Below are 23,814 nucleotides of genomic sequence, written 5' to 3'. Positions count from 1 at the left end.
GCTATGGCCTTACAAAACTTCTGTAAAACTTCAGTTGCTCTTATAATCAATGCCATGACTGATAAAAGCAAGTGTCATGTATGCCTTCTTAACTATATTAACCTGCCTTATCACCTTCAGGGATCAGGGGACAAGCACCCCAAGATTCCTTTGTTCCTTTGAGCTTTTTAGTGTCTTGCCATTCATTGAGTACTCTTTTGTTTTGTTCCATCTTCTAAAGTGCATCACCTCACATTTAACAGAGTTAAGTTCATCTGACATTGATTTGCCCTTCTGACCAATCCATTTATATCCTCCTGTAACTTAATACCTTCCTCTTCACTGTCAACCGCATGGACAATCTTTGTGACATCCACAAACTTACTTATCATTATTCCCAGCATTCTCACCTACATCATTTATGAATATCACATATAATAAGGGAACCAGCATGGATCCCTGTCATATGCCACTGCACATCGGGCTGCAGTCACACAAACAGATGGCTACCACCACCCCCTATCTACTGTCACTAAATCAATTTTGGTTCCAATGTGTCAGGCTACTCTGAATCCCATGAGTTTTTACCTTCCTTATCAGTTTTCCTTGTGAAATTTTGTAAAAGACCTTGCTGAAACCCATATAAATTGCATCAACTGCACCTGCTTTCACCCACCGTCTGAAGTCAAGTCTCTGAACAATTTTGGATGTTTGAAGGTGGTCATCTATCATTCTTCTAAATTCCAATGAGTACAAGCCCAATTACTCAACCTCTCCTTGTAAAAAAGTTCCTCCATACCTGGTATCAGCCTAATGAACTGACTGTCTCCAAAGCCAATGTATCTTTTCTTAGATAAGGGGTCCAAACAGCATTCCAGCTATAGTCTAACTATGGCCTTGTACAGTTTTAGCAAAACCTCCCTACTCTTATGTTCCATTTACTTTGAAATAAATGCTGACATTTAATTTAATTTTCTTTTTCTCCACTAAACTTGGATGCTAGCTTTTATAATTCATGCACAAGCACTTGCTTAGCAAAAACCTGTTCACCGGCTCTCAGCTTGAATTCCGGCAAATCCACACAGCTCCTGACTCCATTATAACTTTGGTTCAAACATGGAAAAAAAAAGAGATGATTGTACAGGTGAGAGTTATTTGGCTTAACATCAAGGCCACCTTAGGCTGAGTGTGGTATCAAGAAGCCCTAGCAAAATTGGAGTCAATGGCAATTGGGGAAAACTCTCCATTGGTTGGAGTCACACATGGCACAAAGGATAATGGTTATGGTTGTTGGAGATCAGTCATCTCAGCTCCTGGACATCTCTGCAGGAGGTCCGAAGGGTAGTGTTCTAGGCCCATCCATCTTCAGCTGCTTCATCAAAGATCTTTCACCCATCATGAAGTCAGAAAAAGAGATATTTGCTAATGATTGCACAATCTTCAGCATCATTCATGACACCTCAAACTGAAGCAACTCATGTCCAAATGCAGCAAATCATGAACAATAGTCACACTTTGGCTGAAAAACTGCAAATAATGTTTGTGCAATATCAGTGTCCTTTCTCAGGTCAACATTTCTAGCATTCAGGTAGTGATTGAAATCAATCAGTTCCATTTGGCAGGTTACATTTTTCACATGCCTGATACAAAACCTCCAACACAATTTTCCTGTCTTGAGCTCCTTCACAGCAGGTGGTTACCAGAGGCTCAGAGAAAACACTTAATTCAAGGATGTCCTCAGAACCACCCTGAAAAAATGCAAGATCCCCATTTAGTTGTGGTAATTTCTAGCCCAAGATTCCCAAACTGGAAAAGGAGCTTCTGTGATGATGCCATCCATTTTGAGCACCTAGATGGAAGCCAACACAAACAGTGAAGTGAGCATGCAAAAAAACCTGCGCATCTTACCAACCCTGCTTCAGCGAACACCACCAATGGGAGAGTGTGTGGATCCAGCATCAGACTGGTCCAGTCACCTCAGTACTCACAAATTCATAGTGGAAGAAAGTCATCATCAATCCCCACATCCTCAATAGCTTGAAGAAGATCAAGCTATTCTACGAGTGTATCAATGAGTAAACTTTCACCAAGTAAGTACAAAGTGTTTGGACCTTTTGGCCGAAAGTTGTCAATTGACTCAGACAGGAGATTGATCATTACTTGAGTGTAAAGGTTATTTACTTCTTTGGAGCATCCACAGAACCACTCCACAAAATTCACAAACCAATTACAGTCACCACAAAGCCAATGCAACCACAAATTATTTTACCTGTTCAAATGACTCTTAACATTGTGTATCACTTGTGTGGAAATAAAATTATACCAACTTGTGGTTGGTGATAAGGTAACATTTATTTCATATGGTTTTACTTACATAAATATCTGGTAGATATTGCTAGATCTCCCTTTGCGTAATCGAAGCAACCAAGTGCCTGGATTTGCTTTTAGCTGAAAGTAACCCTTTAAAAATGAAATCTGAAGTTAACAAAATCTATTCTGTGCAACGCAAAACCACTGTTTTTGTCATTTCGTTGATGCTTTGTAATATAGATGAGGGGCTGACTTAAAAATCGACTTAGTTCACACAGAAATGATGACAAAATTACAAGAAATAGACTTATTATAATAAATTTAGCATTACCAGTAAATTTCTCATCATAGTACAAAGTGAATCAAGTGATACCATTTTATAATATGGGGTTATAGTTTTGCCAAGGCAGCAGCCTTCCAACTCATACGATGATGGTTGCACCTGATGTGTCTCAACTGCCTCACTCTGGCCTGGCAGCAACATTTCTTTTAAGATGCAATCCAACACACACAACCACTTGGAAGCCCCACATACTGTCAATCGTCATGCCCCTGCATGACCTGTGTTTTCAGAAGTTGCTGTTGTGCATGGACCTCAGAAATACACATGCAGGAGGGAGAAATATCAGGGGGAACATTGCCTCGTAGACTCTTTCGCATTTGCTGCAGATGAAGACAGTGGCCTGCAAAGAGCACTATTTGCTGGCCTCTGTTTTTTGGGCCCTCTTCTCAGACCAATTAATTTTGGTTTTGCCCATCTCTCTCAATATCCTTCCAGTCAGTCTCCAGAGATCACAGTTGTCAATATCAATGTCTGCCATCTTCATGTCTTCTTGCAGGTGTCCTTATGATAGAGTTATGGATGCATGGAGAGTCAGAGTCAGTATCCAGTTCACTGTGTAGAGACTCATCGTTCATTTTATAAACATGGTTGAACCAGTGCTGGAATCATGGGCACTGATAGAATTATCATGCTCTAGGAATCTATGTGTTGGTCATTTTGTTTTGCTAAAATTTAACTTGATTTAATTTGATTTATTATCGTCACATGTATCTCAGTACAGTGAAACATTTTTTTTGAGCAGCAGGTCATAGCAAGCAAAGGCATACAGATGATAGGGTGCTTAGACAATGAGGTATACAAGGTTATGGCTGCAAAGCAAAATCAACGTTAAATGAAGAAAGAGAGGTCCGTTCAGCAATCTAATAACAGCAGGGAAGAACCTGTTGGAGCATGTGTTCAAGCTTCTGTATCTTCCGCCTGATGGAAGGACTTGGAAGACAGCATGACTGGAGTGAACATAGGCCATTTTCCCCTGTCTACCATACGATGTCCATGTTTCACCACTGTGGAGGAAGCAAACCTGGTAAATGTTAATTGGTGTTGTCAATTAAGTTCTATTGTTCTCACGTTCTTTTACACAGCTTGGATATCGCAACTGGAGCTTTTACAATGGATGTTGAATTTTACTATCAAGTGACAGATGTTGATGATTGTGAAAGTGTCAAAAACATGCCAATCATATTGTCAATGCTTATAAATGTAACAAAGACAACATCCTGAGCCATGATGTTTGTCTTCTTGATGCTTTGATATAACCGAACACTGGAAAGGAAGATCTGAGAGGATAAGAGAGTCTATCCACTTGCCACTGAAGATGTACTTTGATAATGGGGCATTAGTGCAGCATTGTCAGTAGAAAGTAATGCTTAGATGAGCACTTGGCATTCCTATTTCTTGGATCCTAGGCAAACAAGGTTGACCAGCTTTTCGTCAGTTCTGGTATGCTAGTAAACACTCTCTATTGATGATTTTAAGGCAAATTACAGAAACAAAGAAAATAATGTCCTGAAGAGTTTTGGTGTCAGAACACAACCCCATTTGCAGATCTCAAAGGATTCCAATATTGTCCCAATAAACTTGACCGTACCTATTTTGTATCCTTGGAAAAATTAGATCATACTGAGCAGGCAACAATTTGCTCCAGCAGCTTAAATAGACTAACAGTAGAAAATTACTGGAAATGCTGGAATCTGAACTGAAAACAAAAAAATGCTGGAGATCACAATGTGTCAGGCAGCATCCATGGAAGAAAAGGAAGCTAACGTTTCAAGTCTAGATAAAGAATCATTAGACTCGAAACACTAGCTTGCTTTCTCTCCATGGATGCTACCTCACCCATGTGATCTCCAGCATTTTTTGTTTTCAATTTAAAAAGACTTTAAGTGCTTACATGGGTTGAATACCTTGGTGAGATTTATCTTGCTCTCCTTTGTTCATGGCATTTCTGTTGCAGCCGCAGGTTGAGAAGATTGTGCCAACTGTAGATCGCTTAGGTCTGACCTTACACTCAGATTCAGGGTAGATGCATTTAGCCAATATCTGCAGCTTGATGAGGGCAACATGAGCATGGATTTCTCATTAGAGTGATATCCCAATAGTTGTTGCAATTACCACAGTTGCCCTGGGTCACAAACTCTAAATCATACATATCTTGGAGCATTGGAAAACCATTATAGAATGGTTACAACACAAATGAGGCTACTTAACTAATGTTTATGTTAGCTCTCTGAAGCAGCAATTCATCTCATTCAACTTCTCCACTTTCTTCCTGTAACCTTGAGTGTTCTTCCTTCTCAGTTAATAATCCAATTTGCTCTTGAAAGCCTCAATTGGCCCTGCCTTCAACACACTCTCCGACAGTAGATTCCAGATCTTAACCACTCATTCCTTGAAAAATTGTTTTTCCTCATGTTGTCATTTCAGCTTTTTCCAATCACCTTAAATTTTGATACTTCCACTAATGGGAAAATTTGTCCGTATCCATTATCCAGATCAGTGTTCCCTCTCAGCTGTGTAATTGCAACCACTTTATAATCATGCTCTTCAGTTCATATTGTTTGTCCATTCCCACAAGTGAATCTTTTATCCTCCCTCCTGCAGGATGGAGCCAGAGGAGTTGTTGTAGCTGCTGCAGGAAGCTGGCTTCCTGTGGTTTAAGGTTTCAGGCAAATGGTGTTACTACATTGAGCTTTGCCAATGGCAGATGAGTCAATAGGTTTGTGAAACTCCACTGCTGTGAGTTCAATATCCAACACCACTACAACTGAGAAGGATTGAAAGCTTCTTTGATGAGAGTTTTCTCTATAAAGTTCAAGTCAAGATAAGGTGCAACCCATCTTTCCAACTGTTTATTGTAATAGGTGATGATCTTCTTCCCTTGTTATCAAGTATCACCAGGATGGAAAATTAATCATTAGATTTGACAACATTGAATTCTGGGATTTTTACAATGCCTTGGAAATCAAACACCAACTTAGCATCATTAGTGGACAATGTAGGAGGGTATTAGAGGGAAAATAGTTAACAATTCTCCAACTTACCAGGTTAGCCATCACTATAGTGTCCACCATAACTGGGTTATGCTTCATTCCCAGGGTGAATTGTAATCCTCTGGGAGGTTGACCCATGGTCACATCAAAGCAATGCCCTTCAAGCAGTATGTACTCTAGTTCATACTCTGCTGACACGATTCCTTCAACCTGTTAGAATAGTCAGTAAAATTGAATACAGGACAGAAATTAGTCACATGCTGTGAGTAAAATATGTGATATTAAATTGTATGCCCATCATAATTAGCTGTTGATAATTAGTTCTATTTCAATCAACAGAATTAAGTATCAGGTGCTAGATATAAAAGGCAACCAATACAATATCCTCCAAGGGCTCTTGCAGGGAGTGGTAGTGTTCCTACCTCTGAGCCAGGAGATCTGTGTTCAAGTCAAATTTGCTCCAGACATGTGCAATAACATCTCTGAACAGGTTGATTAGAAAATAGCTGCAGTATCTCCAAGATAGTCCTTGTCCTATAGTGTTACAGCTCTTACCTCTTAGCCAAGAGTTCTGAGTTCAGATCATACCTATTCTAAAGGTGCATCATAATGTCTCTGAACAGGAAAATATCTACAATATCATCCACTTTGCACCTAGAGTATATCTCTACCTTAGAACTTACTGTTAACTTCACAACAAATCCATCTCCACAAGGTGGTATGCTACAGTAAGTCTGCATTTGCCAAGTAGGGTGTCAGTTTGGGTATCATAAATACATATTGTGTAATTTTTAAAAATATTGCAATTAATAGACATTTGACAAAACCTCATTAAAACAATTTCAAATGTTGATGCCTTTCAGAGTTTTTTTTTAAGAAGTGCTCTTAAAACGTTTTTAAGACTTTGGGATGCATAAAAGTCTTTTGTTCATTATAAAAATGATTATGCATAGCATTCAGTTTAAAAGCAGGAAGGAGCTGGAACTGTATAAAACATAAGTTAGGCCACAGCTGGAGTACTGTGTGCAGTTCTGGAATTCACATTATATGAGTGATGTAATAGCATTGGAGATGGTGCAGAGGAGATTGACCAGAATGTTGCCTGAGCTGAGAGTTTCACTTATGAAGTCAGATTGGACAGACTGGATTGCTTTTCTTAGGGCAGAGGAGATTGAGAGTGTACAATATTGTGTAAAATTATAAGGGTATTGGAGTAGACTGGAAAAAAACCTCTCCCCTGGTTGGAGGGATCAATGATCATCAGCAAAGATTTAAAACAGGGGACAGAAGATTTAGAAGAGATGTGAGGAAAACCTTTTCTCACCAAGAGGGTAGTAGGAATCTGAAACTCGCTGCCAGTTATATTGGTAGAGGCAGAAACCCTCATAATATTTAAAAGTACTTATATGTGCACTTGTGATGCCAAAGCTTATAAGGCTACAGGCTAAGTTCTAGAAAATGGGATTTGGATAGTTAGGTGGTTTTTTTAGATTACTTACAATGTGGAAATAGGCCCTACGGCCCAGCAAGTCCACACCAACCCACCAAAGCACACCACCCAGACCCATTCCCCTACACCTAACACTGCGGGTGATTTAGCATGGCCAATTCATCTGAGCTGCACATCTTTGGATTGTGGGAGGAAACCGGAGCACCCGGAAGAAACCCACGCAGACACGGAGAGAATGTGCAAACTCCACACAGTCAGTCGCCTGAGGCGGGAATTGAACCCGGGTCTCTGGCGCTGTGAGGCAGCAGTGCTAACCACTGTGCCACCGTGCCGTGGCTGTTTTTACTGGCCTGGAGACGAAGGGCTGAGGGGCCTTTTTCTGTACTGTAGACTTCTATGACACTAAGGCAGGAACTGGCAAACAGCCTGCCTTTTTTCAGTCTGAGACCATGGTCTAGAGGTGAGTAGGAGGAAAATGCAGTTTTTATAGCAGAGACCAGTTGTTGGCTTTCATTATTCAGCTAGAAGAAAGAGAGGATCGCAGATGCTGGAGATCACAGTCAAAAGGTGTGGTGCTGGAAAAGCACAGCTGGTAAGGCAGCATCCAAGGAACAGGAACAGGACAGAAGGAACAGAAACTCTCTGGTACTCACCTTCCACCCACCAACCTACGGACACAACGTATCATCCTCCACCATTTCTGCCACCTACAGTCAGACCCCACCACCAGAGATGTATTTCCTACCCCACCCCTATCAACATTCCACAGAGACCATTCCCTCTGCAATTTCCTTGTTAGGTCCACACCCCCCTCCCCCAACAACCACCCTCCACTCCTGGCACCTTCCCTTGATACCACAAGAGATGTAAAAGCTGCACCTCCCCGCTCACCTCCATCCAAAGCCCCAAAGGATCCTTGCACATCCAGCAAACATTTTCCTGCACCTCCAAACACCTCAACTACCTGTGTCCGTTGCTCTCAATGTGGTGTCACCTACGTTGCGGAGACAGGACGCCAACTTGCGGAACATTTCAGAGAACATTTCCGGGACACATTGGTCCAATCAACCCCACAGTCCTTTGGCCGAATACTTCAACTCCCCTCCCACTCTGCCAAGGACATGCAATCCTGGGCCTCCTCCACGGCCAAATTCTAGCCACCTGACGCCTGGAGAAATAACACCTTGGGACCCTTCAACCGCATAGGTTCAATGTTAATTTCACCAGTTTCTTGATCTTCCCTCCCCCACCTTATCCCAGATCTAACCCCCCAACTCTGCACCACTCCCTTGAACTGTCCTACCTATCCATCTTCCTTCCCATCTAATCATTCCATCCTCCACTCTGACCTATCACCATCACACCCCACCTTCATTTACCTATCGTATTCTCAGCTACTTTCCCCCCAGCCCCAACCCCCTCCCATTTATCTCTCAACCCCCTTGGGCCCCGCCCCCTCCACATTCCTGATGAAGAGCTTATGCTCGAAACGGCGACTCTCCTGCTCTTCGGATGCTGTCTGTCCGGCTGTGCTTTTCACTCTTTTTGACGTGGCTTTCAGTATTCAGCTGAGGATGTTACGACTCATTCAAAATGAAATATTAGACAAGCAGTTTAGTCAGAGAGGCAGTAGAGAAGTCAGAACAGATATAGCTTATATCTATTTTGAAATAGTCACTTTTGAGTTGGAGTAAGTATTTCTGGAATCATAACTTTATTTGGGAAGCTTGACTTGTGTGCTCCTGCCATTGACATCTGGGCCCAGTATGTGGAAAGAATGCATTATTTTTACCAGGCAAATTATATTGGGGCAGATGAAAAGCTACAATTTGTCTGATTGCTTGCAGACCCTCAGCATTTGTGGTCATTAGCAGCCTCAGTTTCCCTGAGGCACCAGACTTAAGATGTTTCAAGAGTTGACTGGTTCAGTTAAGGAATATTATGACCCTAATCCTTTTTGATTCTGAGATGCTATTGTTTTGATTCAGCAGTTCGAGAACTAGGGAAATCCATAATGGGAATTTTGACGAGGTTAAGACAACTAGTTGCCAGTTCTAACTGGCTAATGTGAATCAGTGATTACAAAATCAATCTTTAAGTCTGCACAACACCTCAGCCAAAGTGAGTACATGTGCCAGGGAACCTTTACAGATTAAGATATAACTTTGATTCCAGTCTCCTATGAGAAGCAGTTGGTGCAGTTTCCACTGACGAGTAAAAGGCTCAGGCCCAAGCTTGATAGAGCAGAATTGGTTGAGAAAGATTCATAATTTTTGGCTCAACATATTTCAGAACAAAAACCGCCTGAATGAAGTCTTAATTAAATCCTAGAGGTTTTTCTGGAAGGTCCAGGGACTATCAAAGGAGCCAAGGCTACTTTACATGTCTACCAGGAAGCAGTTCTGTGATTCTGCAGAACCTGCCCAGTGCCATTTGCTTTATGTGCAAAAGCAGGAGCAAAAATCAGGAGGCTGGAAAGGGAAGGAATGATCAAACCAGTAAAGCTTGCGAAATGCGCAGCACCAGTCGTAGCAACTATGAAGTCAGATGGATTGGTTTGCCTTTGTGGGGATTTTAAGCAAATGGTAAACTGCTGTTTGTAACTGGATAAATGCCCAATCCCTCACATTGAGAACCCTAAGAATCTTTCACCAAGCTGGACATGAGCATGCATAGACACGGAGTCCCAGAAGTATGCTAGAAGGGTTTGTACCAGTATACAAGACTGCCATTTGGGATATTAGCAGCTTGCACCCTTTTCCAGTGGACGATAGAGTTGCCATTTATCTGGTTGACATGCCAGTAACTGGGAAAATCAGTAAAGAACACTTGGAGAACTTGGACATAGTGTTTAAACGGTTCTCCCAGGTGGGGATATGACTTAGAAGGGAAAAATGTGTATTCCAGGCACACCAGGTAAAGTGAGGGTGATCAAAGGCTACTATGTCTGTACTGGTGCTTAGGTCTTTCCTTGGGTTGGTGAATTATTACAGAAAATTCATACATAACATGATCTGCATCCTGGCACCCTTACACCTGCCACTGAAAAAGTGCCAGGCTTAAAAATGGTCATGTAACCAAGAAGTAGCATTTAGGAAAGTGAAAAAGCAGCTATCGTTGTCTAAGGTGTTGGCTTATAATGACACCAAGCAAGATGTGGTGCTGACATGCGATGCCTCCCCAAACAGTATTGGGGTAGTGTTGGCTCATCAGTGACCCAATGGAGATGAACACCTGACAGCGTACGCTTCCTGGACTTTGGATGATGCCAAATACAAATACGTCCAGATAGAGGAGGAAGGTTTGGTGGTCTTCTCTGGTATGAGAAGGTTCCACTAATGCCTTTACACAAGCAAATTTGTAATAGTAATAGATCACAAACCCCTGCTAGGGCTACTTAAAGAAGACAAGGCCATGCCGCCCATAGCTTCTAGTTGAATTCAACAGTGGGCCCTTATTTTCAGTGCTTACAATTATAATTGGAACACCATGCAGAAGGCCAACTGGCAAATGCAGATGCTTGGAGCCACCTCCCAGTGGCAGATACACCACCAGTGGTGCCGCTCCTGGAAGAGTCCGTTCTAGTTTTAAACTTTCTGGATACGCTTCCAGTCACTACTGACAATATCGAACTGTGGCCATAGGAAGATCCAATCCTGCCAAAACTAAAACGGCTTGTGGTGATGGGAGAAACAAAACTACTATCACAACCACAGCTGAAGCCTTTCTGGATCTGGCAAGACCAGATCACTGTAGGGGACAGCATATTATTGTGGGGAGCAAGAGTGATTATCCCAAGTTAAGGTCACTGCCAGGGGTTTCCAAAACGAAGATATATCTGGTGGCCAAGATTGAATGCTGATATCACCATATTGGTGTGGCGGTGCCAACAAGAATAAAAATTAACCCCAGCAGCTCCCCCACATTCAAGGGAATAGCCCCGTAAACCTTGGACTCAGATACACATCGACTATGCCAGTCCTTTCATGGTCTCTATGTATTTAATCGTTGTCAATGCCCATTCAAAGTGGTTGGACATGCATTGAGTTCCTTTGGCAAACTCAGGGATGAGAATTGAAAAGCCAAGAGCATCGTTTGCAATTCATGGACTCCCAGAAATATTGGTCACAGTCAATGGGACATCAGTTACAAGCAATGAATGAGTATTTTCAAAAGTTGAATGGCATTTGGCATGTTCAGACAGCTTTATACCATCCATGGGCCGTCCAATGGCTTGTTGGAAAGAGCAGTCCAAACGATGAAGTCAGACTTAACAAAACAACCTATAGCTTCACTAGATATCAACTGTTGTGGTTCCTGTTTGTTTGTAGGATCACCCCTCACATAACTACAGAGGGCAGGGGGAGAATGAAACGGCATCAGGAACGCCAATGCCAACCACACATCTCCTCGAAATGTGAGGGACAGTTTACTGCAGGGTACGAAGTTTGATGTTGAAACCATGGAAACGGCCATGCATTTGTATGAAGCGAGGCTGACGCAAGGTCAAGTCCTGTGACATACAAAGTTTGGGTGGGTGAGGTGGTCCTCAACAAACTTGTGGCTCACATGAAAGTTGCTACCTCGCAAATGGGGCAGCAGCAAAACATACTTGACCCTTCAGAATACCCAGAAATGCTATCCAAAACCGTGGGGTCACCCTCTCCATGTAGCATTGAAGAAACTTCTGAGTCCAAGATGGCACTGGTGATGTCGCAGCTCTATAACATTACCACCTGAAGAGGAGGAGGAATTTATTCCAAGACACTTCATGCACAGAAGACAGGCTATGGTCTGGACCACACCATTGCATCGGAGTCAGATTTCGGAGAAATCATACATTGGGCAAAAATGTCTCAGGAGAAGATATAAGAAAAAGGTGAGATCTACTTACCAGACTTAGTGGGAGGTGGGATGCAGTGATTAGAATGACGTTGATCAGGTGGATCTCTTTAAGAATGAGTTCCCCAATTGAGGCTGTTAACCTGCATCAATCAGTGAGTCTTGGCTGACAGATATAAATACAAATGCTGTAGGAAGGATAGAAAGAGAGGCAAGAAGGGTGGGGGGAAGAGTGGCATTTTTGATAAGGGCTACCATTACATCTGTACTTAGGGAGGATACTCCTGGAAATACGTCCAGGGAAGCTGTTTGGGTGCAACTAAGAAATAGAAAAGGATGATTACCTTAATGGGATTGTATTATAGACACCATAATAGTCAGCAGGAAATTGAGAAACAAATTTGTAAGGAGATTTCAGTCATCTGTAAGAATAATAGGGTGGTTACGGTAGGGGATTTTAACTTTCCAAACACAGACTTGGACTGCCATAGTATTAAGGGTTTAGATGGAGAGGAATTTGTTAAGTGTGGACAAGAAAATTTTCTGACTCAATATGTAGATGTACTTACTAGAGAAGGTGCAAAACTTGACCTACTCTTGGGAAATAAGGCAGGGCAGATGACTGAGGTGTCAGTGGGGGAGCACTTTCAGGCCAGCGACCATATTTCTATTAGATTTAAAATAATGATGGAAAAGGATAGACATCCAATTCTAAATTGGAGGAAGGCTAATTTTGACAGTATTAAGCAAGTATCAAAAGCTGATTGGGAGCAGATGTTCACAGGTAAAGGGTCAGCTGGAAAATGGGAAGCCTTCAGAAATGAGATAACAAGAGTCCAGACACAGTATATTCCTACTTGGGTGAAAGGAAACGCTGGTAGGTGTAGGGAATGCTCGATGACGAGAGAATTTGATGGTTTGGTTAAGAAAAAAAAGGAAGCATATGTCAGGTATAAATAGGAGAGATTGAGTGAATCCTTAGAAGAGTATCAAGGCAGTAGGAATATACTTCAGAGGGATATCAGGAGGTAAAACAGGGACATGAGATAACTTTGGCAAATAGGGTTAAGGAGAATCCAAAGGGTTTTGACAAATACATTAAGGACTAAAGGTAACTAGGGAGAGAATAGGGCCCCTCAAAGGTCAGCAAGGTGGCCTTTGTGTGGAGCCGCAGAAGTTAAGGGAGATACGAAACAAGTATTTTGCATCAGTGTTTACTGTGGAGCAGGACATGGAAAAGAAAGGATTTAGGGAAATAGATGGTGACATCTTGAAAAATGCCCATATTACACAGGAGGCCATGCTGGACGTCTTGAAATCCATAAAGATGGATAAATCCACAGGACCTGATCAGGTCATAGAGTCATAGAGATGTACAGCATGAAAACAGACCCTTCGGTCCAACCCATCCATGCCGACCAGATATCCCAACCCAATCTACTCCCACCTGCCAGCGCCCAGCCCATATCCCTCCAAACCTTTTCTATTCATATATCCATCCAAATGCCTCTTAAATGTTGCAATTGTACCAGCCTCCACCACATTCTCTGGCAGCTCATTCCATACAGGTACCACCCTCTGCGTGAAAAAGTGGCTCCTTAGGTCTCTTTTATGTCTTTCCCCTCTCACCCTAAACCTATGCCATCTAGTTCTGGACTCCCCGACACCAGGGAAAAGATTTTGTCTATTTATCCTATCCATGCCCCTCATGATTTTATAATCCTCTATAAGGTCACTCCTCAGCCTCCGACGATACAGGGAATACAGCCCTAGCCTATTCAGCCTGCTCCTATTGCTCAAATCCTCCAACCCTGGCAACATCCTTGCAAATCTTTTCTGAACCCTTTCAAGTTTCACAACATCTTTCCGATAGGAAGGAGACCAGAATTGCACGCAATATTCCAACAGTGGCCTAACCAATGTCCTGTACAGCCGCAACATGACCTCCCAACTCCTGTACTCAATACTCTGACTAATAAAGGACAGCATACCAAACACCTTCTTCATTATCCTATCTACCTGCGACTCCACTTTCAAGGAGCTATGAACCTGCACTCCAAGGTCTCTTTGTTCAGCAACACTCCCTCGGACCTTACCAAAAAGTGTATAAGTCCTGCTAAGATTTGCTTTCCCAAAATGCAGCACCTCGCATTTATCTGAATTAAACTCCATCTGCCACTTCTCAGCCCATTGGCCCATCTGGTGCAGATCCTGTTGTAATCTGAGGTAACCCTCTTCGCTGTCCACTACACCTCCAATTTCCATATAGATCACATCTACTGCCCTGCCCTCATCTTGTTACGTCTTCAAAAAACTCAATCAAGTTTGTGAGACATGATTTCCCACGCACAAAGCCATGTTGACTATCCCGAATCATCCTAGAACTCTGTGGTAAGCAGGGGAACCTATTGCTGGGCCCCTTACTGAGATATTTGTATCATCGATAGTCACAGATGAGGTGCTGGAAGACTGGAGGTTGGCTAACGTGGTACCACTATTTAAGAAAGATGGTAAGGACAAGCCAGGGAACTATAGACTGGCGAGCCTGACGTCAGTGTAGGGCAAGTTGTTGCAGGGAATCCTGAGGGAAGTGATTTGCACATATTTGGAAAGGCAAGGACTGTTTGGGGATAGTCAACATGGCTTTGGTCGTGTGAAATCATGTCTCATGAACTTGAATGAGTTTTTTGAAGAAAGATGAGGGCAGAGTGGTGGATGCGATCTATGTGGACTTTGGTAATGATTTCACTAAGGTTCCCCATTGGAGACTGTTAGCAAGGTTAGATCTCATGGAATACAGGGAGAACCAGCCACTTGGATACAGAACTGGCTCGAAGGTAGAAGACAGAGGTTGGTGGTGGAGGGTTGCTTTCAGACTGGAGGCCTGTGACCAGTGGCCTTCCACAAGGATTGGTGCTGGATCCACTACTTTTTGTCATTTATATAAATGATTTGGATGTGTATATGGGAGGTATCGTTCATAAGTTTGCAGATGACACCAAAATTGGAGGCGTCGTGGATAATAAAGAAGGTTACTTTAGATTACGATGGGATCTTGATCAGATGGGCCAATGGGCTAAGGAGTGGCAGATGGAGTTTAATTTAGATAAATACGAGATGCTGCATTTTGGGAAAGAAAATCAGAGCTGGACTTAATGGTAAGGTCCTGGGGGGTGTTGCTGAACAAAGAGACCTTGGAGTGCAGGTTCATATTTCCTTAAAAGTAGAGTCGCAGGTAGATAGGTTAGTGAAGAAGGTGTTTAGTATGCTTTCCTTTATTGGTCAGAGTATTGAGTAGAAAATGTGTTGCTGGAAAAGCGCAGCAGGTCAGGCAGCATCCAGGGAACAGGAGAATCGACGTTTCGGGCATAAGCCCTTCTTCAGTATTGAGTATAAGAGTTGGGAGATCATGTTGTAGTTGCACAGGATATTGGTTTGGCCACTTTTGGAATATTGCATGCAGTTCTGTTCTCCTTCCTATTGGAAGGATATTGTGAAACCTGAAAGGGTTCAGAAAAGATTTACAAGGATGTTGCCAGGGTTTAAGGATTTGAGCTACAGAGAGGCTGAACAGGCTGGGCCTGTTTTCCCTGGAGCGTCGGAGGCTCAGGGGTGACCTTTTCAAGGTTTATAAAATCATAGATAGGGTAAATAGACAAGGTCTTTTCCCTGGGGTGGGGGAGTCCAGAACTAGAGGGCCTAGGTTTAGGATGAGAGCGGAAAGATAAAAGGCACCTAAGAGGCAACCTTTTCATGCAGAGGGTGATACATGTATGGAATGAGCTACCAGAGGAAGTGGTGGAGGCTGGCACAATTGCAATATTTAAAAGGCATCTGGATGGGTATATGAACACGAAGAGTTTGGAGGGATATGGGCCAAGTGCTGGCAAATGGGACAAGATTAGGTTGGGATATGTGGTCTGCATGGACGAGTTGGACCGAAGGGACTGTTTCCATACTGTACATCTCTATGACTGTATAAGCAGGATTACAGGAATTCTGCTGACTCTAGGGGCTGGCTCTGAGCTGGTTCGTCAGAATCCATGTACTGTGCATGTCTAAAGGGTGACTTGGTAATGGTGTTTCACTCTCCAAGTTGGTTGTGACTGCTTTTTGCATTCGCATTCAATGCTTCATGTGCAAGATTAGATTAGATTAGATTACAGTGTGGAAACAGGCCCTTCGGCCCAACAAGTCCACACCGACCCGCCGAAGCGAAACCCACCCATACCCCTACATTTACCCCTTACCTAACACTATGGGCAATTTAGTATGGCCAATTCACCTGACCCACGCAGACACGGGGAGAACGTGCAAACTCCACACAGTCAGTCGCCTGAGGCGGGAATTGAACCCGGGTCTCTGGCGCTGTGAGGCAGCAGTGCTAACCACTGTGCCACCGTGCCGCCCACAAATATCACACACTTTACCATATGCCTTCTCAACAACTCTATCAACTCCAACTTTTTGTCATGGTGACTCTTATTCATTTCATTTGCCTTTCTTCATTACCTATTGATAACTTTTACCCTTCATATATAAAGACACACATTGTTTCCTAGCTTGGTTCTTGCCTTTTCTCCTCTGAAAAAAAAGCCAAGGATGCATTACCTTGTTAAAGCTGCAGCATTGTCACACTTATGATTAGATTAGATTACTTACAGTGTGGAAACAGGCCCTTTGGCCCAACAAGTCCACACCAACCCACCAAAGCGCCATCCACCCAGACCCATTCCCCTACAATTACCCCTACGGGCAATTTCGGGCAATTTCGCAAGGCCAATTCACCTAACCTGCACATTTTTGGACTGTGAGAGGAAACCAGAGCACCGGGAGGAAACCCACGCAGACACGGGGAGAATGTCCAAACTCCACACAGTCGGCTGAGGCGGGAACTGAACCCAGGTCCCTGGCACTGTGAGGCAGCAGTGCTAACCACTGTGCCACCGTGCCGCCCACAAAATCTTTTTTGATGACCAAGTAGACTACATCAAATGCATTACCATCATTGACATGCTTGGTCACCTCTTTGATATGGTCAATCTAGTTGGTCAGATATGACCTTCCCATATCAAAACCATGCTGATTCAGAAGTATTTTAAAACACCAACTTGATCAAAACTATTAGAATGAAAAGCTTATTGAAAGAGTTGGTAACTTTGTGACATAACTGTTCCAAGTCTTCCAACCAGACATACTTACATGGTCATTTATAAAGCAGTTAGTAAATAAAACAAATATTGCATTTTGCAGAAATAAGAGAAAAATGATCAAAAGCATTCAAAAGATTTTAATTTGTTCCATAAAGAATGTATAGCAACATTTTGATGGTTTGAATTATTAACAAAAGGTATTTGCAATTATTTTCAAGTACATAAATCAGTTGGCAAATTATTTTTGATTAATCAAATCAGTCTATCATGCCAATATTTTGCAGCATACTTTAAGAATGTATTTCTATTCCTGAAAAGGTACTTACATCTTCTAAATGAATGTTGTCCAAGTCATATGGGCTACGTACTGATTCTACTAACCAACTCTCCGGTGTAATCATGTTCAGAGTAAACAAGGGTACTTCTGGCATTTCGAGAAATTTGGCTATGGGTCCTGCTGACAAATTGTTATCAGCTGTGAAGACCAATCTCGGCTCGAGCACATAACGGTAAAAGCTGTAGAAAGGATATAATAAGACTAAATATCTGTTCACTGCACATGGTCAAAAACTATCCACACTTCTTACTCAAATAAAATTGGCATTATTTAAAAAATAAAATTCTACTCAGGACCATTTATTCAAATCTTTACATTCAGCTGCTAGAATTCACCCACTCTTATTTTGTGGTTGATAATGACATCTATTCCCTCCTATCCAGCCACAAAATCCAGATCATTAACACCTTTCAGTAACTAAGTAAGCAAAGCTTACAATGATCAATGTTTAGTATATTTGCATTTCCTAAAAGCATCTTTTACGATGCCAGGTGTGGTTTCGGCAAAGCCCTGCATAATTGCAACAAGTCTTCTTTAACCCTGTACTCCAGTCCCTTGTAATAAAGGATAACATCATTTGCCTTCCAAGTTACTTGCCATTTGTGTTCCTATTTTTGTGGTGCACAACAAATTCCTCTGACCATCAACATTTACAAGTTTCACATCTTTTAAAAAAAATTCTGTCTTTCTCTGTGCTGTCCCTGTATCCTTCTCACATCTTACATTTCCATCTAGATTTGTCTCATCAGTTAGCTTAGATACATTACTATCTGGCTCTTTATTTAGGTTATTGACATAGATTGTAAATAGCTGAAGTCCCAACATTGATCTTTTTGCACTTCATTAGTCACTGCCTTTCAACTTGAAAATGCTCCAGGATTTTCCAGAATCTGGAGGGCTACAGAATATCATGGCTGGTGCATATGTTTTTTTTAATGGTCCAGAGTGGAATTTTATTTTTTAAATAATGCCAATTTTATTTGAGTAAGAAGTGTCCTACACAGGATTTAAAGTATGAAATATGAACTTACATAAATGTTTATGTAATTGCCTTTTATCTAAATGTGACACTGGTGGACTCCTAAGTTGGCTGCCAAGAGGCAGGTGACAGCTTTTAACTATTTCTGATTTGAAACATGTTTCTTATACTTTGAAGACTGTCACAAAAATATTTGATTAATGTTTCCGCCATCAGGTGGCACAGTGGTTCACACTGATGCCTCAGGGCCACAGACCCAGGTTTGATTCCAACCTTGGGCAACTGTCTATGTGTAGTCTACACATTCTCCCCATGTCTGTGTGGGTTTCCTCCGGCTGCTCCAGCCTCCACCCCACCCTCCAAAGTCCAAGGATGTGCAGGTTACATGAACTGGCCAACCTAAATTGCCCATAGTATCCTAGGATGTGCAAGCAAAGTGAAGTAGCCATGAGAAATGCAGGGTTACAGGGCGAGGGTAGGTGGGTGGGTTTGAGTGGGATGTTCTTTGGAACGGCAGCGCGGACTCAATGAGCCAAATGACCTACTTCTGTACTACAGGGATTCTATTCAATTCTCATTCTTCATGAAACTTTCTCCTGTCTCTGCTTCTAAGGTACAATGTTTACTTTTGTTGCTCTTTTCCTTTATATATATGCAAAAGCTGTTTTCATGTTCCTATATTGCCAGCCCGTTTACTCCCATGTTCTATTTCTCCCACTTCCAGAAATATTTTGGTGACCTTTGCTAGTTTGTGAAATACTAATTACTGTATTACATTTACTCTTTGAACTTCATAAACTTTTTTTTTCAATCAAATACTCCCCTTATCAAGTCACAAGTGAATCTCTCACTAAGCTTTTGTTTCTCAATGGAATTTATTTTTGTTGAATATTTCCAGTTGCTCCTTTATAGCCATACCTTTAGATTAAATACCAAATCAAACTTAGCCAACGTTTACCTTATCCTATGAAATTGATGTTACTTCTGATCTTTGCTTATAATTGGAATATATTGTTTTTGACAAAACAAGCCTTAATACTTCCCAGTGGATCTTCTCACCATGATATTAACTCCACCCTATTTCACAATACTAGACCGAAAGCTGTTTTAACCCTAGTTAATTTGACAATACATTGCTCCAGGAAAACATCACTAAACTCATTTTCCAGACCACCTTTGTCAACTTGATTGGTCCAGTCTATGAGAACGATTAAAGTACTCAACTTAATTAGTATTGCTTTTGTTAAAAGTTCCAATAATTTATTATTCAATTGTCTGTTCAACACTACAGGAGGTCGCTGATTTATAGATATGACTTACAAACACTTTTACATGTGAACATGATCCTATATCAGGTTGTGATTTTAAATATTCAACATATGAACATTTCCAATACATACAAACAGCTGCTTTATGCTGTCCTACATTACATTCCAACTTGTATACAAATAGACTTGTGAGTGGACTCAGATGGAACCAGTTCGCAACCTGGGGACTGCTTGTATACTAACAGGTGGGGCTGACAAACTACTCACGGTCAGTGTTTTCTGACAATTGCAATTCTTAATCTCCTCTAATGGAATGACTTGTTTATTGTTACTTGCATTTTGCAGTGAATAATACAGTAAAATACCATGAAAAGCTTCAACTGTTGCCACAATGCAGGCGCTATTTTCAATAGTTTAAGAATAAAAAGTTTAAAAGAATTAAAAGATATAACTGAAGGAGAGTCTATCTTCATTCCACTGCCTCAGCTATGAGTCCTGAGCCAGCTCACCAAGGACAATTGTGACTCCACCTCTCCTCCACTGCCTTGCAGCTGCCTGTGCAGACCCATCAATCTTTAGGATGTAGGTTTGCTCGCTGAGCTGGAAGGTTCATTTCCAGACATTTCGTTACCCTACTAGGTAACATCTTCAGTGGGCCTCAGGTGAAGCAATGCTGAAAGTTCCTGCTTTCTATTTATATGTTTGGGTTTCTTTAGGTTGGTGATGTCATTTCCAGTGTTGATGTTATTTCCTATGGTGAAGTCACTTCCTGTTCCTTTTCTCAGGGGATGGAAGATGGGGTCTAACTCGATGTGTTTGCTGATAGAGCTCCAGTTGGAATGCCATGCTTCTAGGAATTTTTGTGCGTGTCTTTGTTTGACTTGTCCTAGGATGGATATGTTGTCCCAGTCGAAGTGGTATGCTTCCTCATCCATATGTGAGCATACTAGTGAGAGAGAGAGTCATGTCTTTTTGTGGCTACAACAAGCAAAATTTATATAAAATACCATGCAAGGACTGTAACAAACACTACATTGGACAAACAGGCAGAAAACTAGCCACAAAAAGACATGGTCCCCTCTCTCACTAATATCAGCGAGCAAACCTACATCCAAGACCTCAACCTGAGCTACAAATCTCCTCAAAACCTGCTAAGACCTATGGGCGCAATATGCTAAAACTGGCCCGAAAATGGGAAACGAATGCAATCTGACAGAGTGCCACCTGTGAACAGCTGCACGAATGCCAAAGGAAACAGGTACTACCTAAATGTCTTCAATACAAACCTTCCCTTAACACCCCACTAGCCATAAGAATAGCCGGGCAAAATGGCCACAGAATGCTTAAATGGCCACAGAGAAATGATTAATGATGCCCACAACAGACTCTGTAAATACAACCGGGAAATTTTACATCAAAAATCTTTACTCAGTCATGCAACAGACCATGAATGGACAGACATAGTACAACAAGCCATAGATATTAGACAGCGACAAACACAGAAAATGAAAAAACTAGACCTGCAGAAAAAAACTAGACAAACTTACACAAAGTAACAACAATGACAACACAGAAGCATGGATAAAAAACTTATCTGACCGACCCTTAATAGACACTGAAAAAGCCATTTTAGTAAGAGAATTAAATTATAACTGCCAGGATGCGAATAAGAAAGATTTCTTAGCAGCATTAGAAACAACACTAAAGAAGAAACACTTCTCACAGAAGAAACCCAGCAAACCATCAGACAGGTAGTCTCACCAACATTAAGCAGTAAAAAGGAAGGAAACACACAATGCACAAGAATGCGAGGTGCTGCATTTTGGGAAAGCAAATCTTAGCAGGACTTATACACTTAATGGTAAGGTCCTAGTGAGTGTTGCTGAACAAAGAGACCTTGGAGTGCAGGTTCATAGCTCCTTGAAAGTGGAGTCACAGGTAGATAGGATAGTGAAGAAGGTATTTGGTATGCTTTCCTTTATTGGTCAGAGTATTGAGTACAGGAGTTGGGAGGTCATGTTGAGGCTGTACAGGACATTGATTGGGCCACTGTTGGAATATTGCGTGCAATTCTGGTCTCCTTCCTATCGGAAAGATGTTGTGAAACTTGAAAGGGTTCAGAAAAGATTTGCAAGGATGTTGCCAGGGTTGGAGGATCTGAATACAGGGAGAGGGTGAACAGGCTGGGGCTGTTTTGTCTGAGCGTTGGAGGCTGAGGGGTGACTTTATAGAGGTTTACAAAATTATGAGGGGCATGGATAGGATAAATAGACAAAATCTTTTCCCTGGGGTCAGGGAGTCCAGAACTAGATGGCATAGGTTTAGGGTGAGAGGGAAAAGGTATAAAAGAGACCTAAGGGGCAACTTTTTCACGCAGAGGGTGGTACATGTATGGAATGAGCTGCCAGAGGATGTGGTGGAGGCTGGTACAATTGCAACATTTAAGAGGCATTTGGCTGGGTATATGAATAGGAAGGGTTTGGAGGGATATGGGCTGGGTGCTGGCAGGTGGGACTAGATTGGGTTGGGATGTCTGGTCGGCATGGACGGGTTGGACCGAAGGGTCTGTTTCCATGATGTACATCTCAATGACTCTATGACTCTAAAGGAAAGCACTGGAAAGACTGAAAAAAGATAAAAAACATTGTTCTCCTACCTGCAGATAAAGGACACTTGACAGTCATTCTAAATCGAAGAGACTACATTGAAAAAGCAAACACACTACTTACAGATACCAACACTTACCAACAAGTGGCGATAGACCTGACCACACAACTAGAGAACTGAATCACAGCCCTACTCAAAATACTTCAGAAATCTGGAGAAATAAATAAGACTGACTTCCAAAAAATGAAATCTGACGGATCCAACACACCATGCTTCTACGGATTACCTAAAATTCACAAACCAGGAGCCCCCCTCAGACCCATAGTCTCACTACCTGGAACACCAATTTACAGATTGGCTAAGGAGCTACACCAAAGACTTAGTAGAAGACTCACGCCACTTCACCCAAGAATTCCTGAAGACCATCAAAGACACTAAGATAGAAGAGGATGAAATAATAGTCTCCTTTGATGTAACAGCCCTGTTTACTTCAATCAACATTAACCTGGCCAAGGAAACACTGACTACACTATTAGAAGACCCAAAGACACATGCACCAAACACTACTAACTTCATCAACAAGGAGAATATCACCAAGCTAGCAGACCTAAGCCTTATCAGCCACTTCACCTTCAATAACAAAACCTACTGACAAACCAACGGAACACCCATGGGACCTCTGATATCAGGATTCTTAGCAGAGGCAGTAATGCAGAGACTTGAGCAAACAGCTCTGCCAACCATCCAACCCAAACTCTGGATCCGCTACATGGATGAAACCTTTGTCATCACTAAATGAAACAAGTTAGAGGAAACCTTCAAGACCATCAATAATACCCTTACTGGCATAAAATTCACGAAAGAGGAGGAAAACAACAACAAACTGCCATTCCTGGATGTCACAGTAGAGCGAACAGACAATGGGGAACTTCAAACCAGAGTCTACAGAAAAGAACACATACAGACCAAATATTGAACTACAGAAGCAATCATCCCAACACCCACAAACGAAGCTGCATCAGAACATTATTTCAACGAGCCAACACACACTGCAACATTGAGGAGCTACGCAGAGCAGAGGAAAATTACCTATACCGTGTATTAAAAAAGAATAGGTACCCAATGAACACAGTCTGCCGATTTCTCAGCCACAAACTCAAACAAGCAGACAAAACACGTCCAGAAACCCTAGCCACTCTCCCCTACATCAAAGACATCTCAGAAATTACTGCCAGACTACTCAGACCCCATGGCATCATGGTAGCCCACAAACCTACCAACACACTAAGACAGCAGTTAATGAACTTGAAAGACCCTATACAGATAACAAGCAAAGCTAATGTCATTTACAAAATACCGTGCAAGGATTGTAACAAACACTACATTGGACAAACAGGCAGAAAACTAGCCACAAGGATACATGAACACAACTAGCCACAAAAAGACATGACCTCCTCTCTCACTAGTATCCTCACGTACAGATGAGCAAGCACACCACTTCGACTGGGACACCACATCGATCCTAGGACAAGCCAAACAAAGACACACACGAGAAT

General features: G+C 42.0%; 1 protein-coding gene across 2 annotated transcripts in view; it reads right to left on the bottom strand.

The window, feature by feature from the left end:
- Positions 1–23,814, bottom strand: part of uggt2 (UDP-glucose glycoprotein glucosyltransferase 2) — a 374,691-nt gene that overhangs the window by 79,402 nt on the left and 271,475 nt on the right. For both annotated transcript variants that reach the window (XM_043691460.2, XM_043691456.2), the window contains exons 28-30: positions 17,394–17,583; positions 5,674–5,832; positions 2,354–2,439 (exon numbers count right to left, since the gene is read on the bottom strand). In XM_043691460.2, coding sequence (XP_043547395.2) covers positions 2,354–2,439; positions 5,674–5,832; positions 17,394–17,583 — 435 coding nt within the window. The remainder of the gene's footprint in view (positions 1–2,353; positions 2,440–5,673; positions 5,833–17,393; positions 17,584–23,814) is intronic.

Source organism: Chiloscyllium plagiosum, unplaced genomic scaffold (assembly GCF_037043375.1).
Source record: "Chiloscyllium plagiosum isolate Xiang-an unplaced genomic scaffold, Cpla_swu_hap1 HiC_scaffold_6, whole genome shotgun sequence".
NCBI classification, from domain to species: Eukaryota; Metazoa; Chordata; class Chondrichthyes; order Orectolobiformes; family Hemiscylliidae; genus Chiloscyllium; species Chiloscyllium plagiosum.
This window is presented reverse-complemented; position numbering and strand designations above follow the sequence as displayed.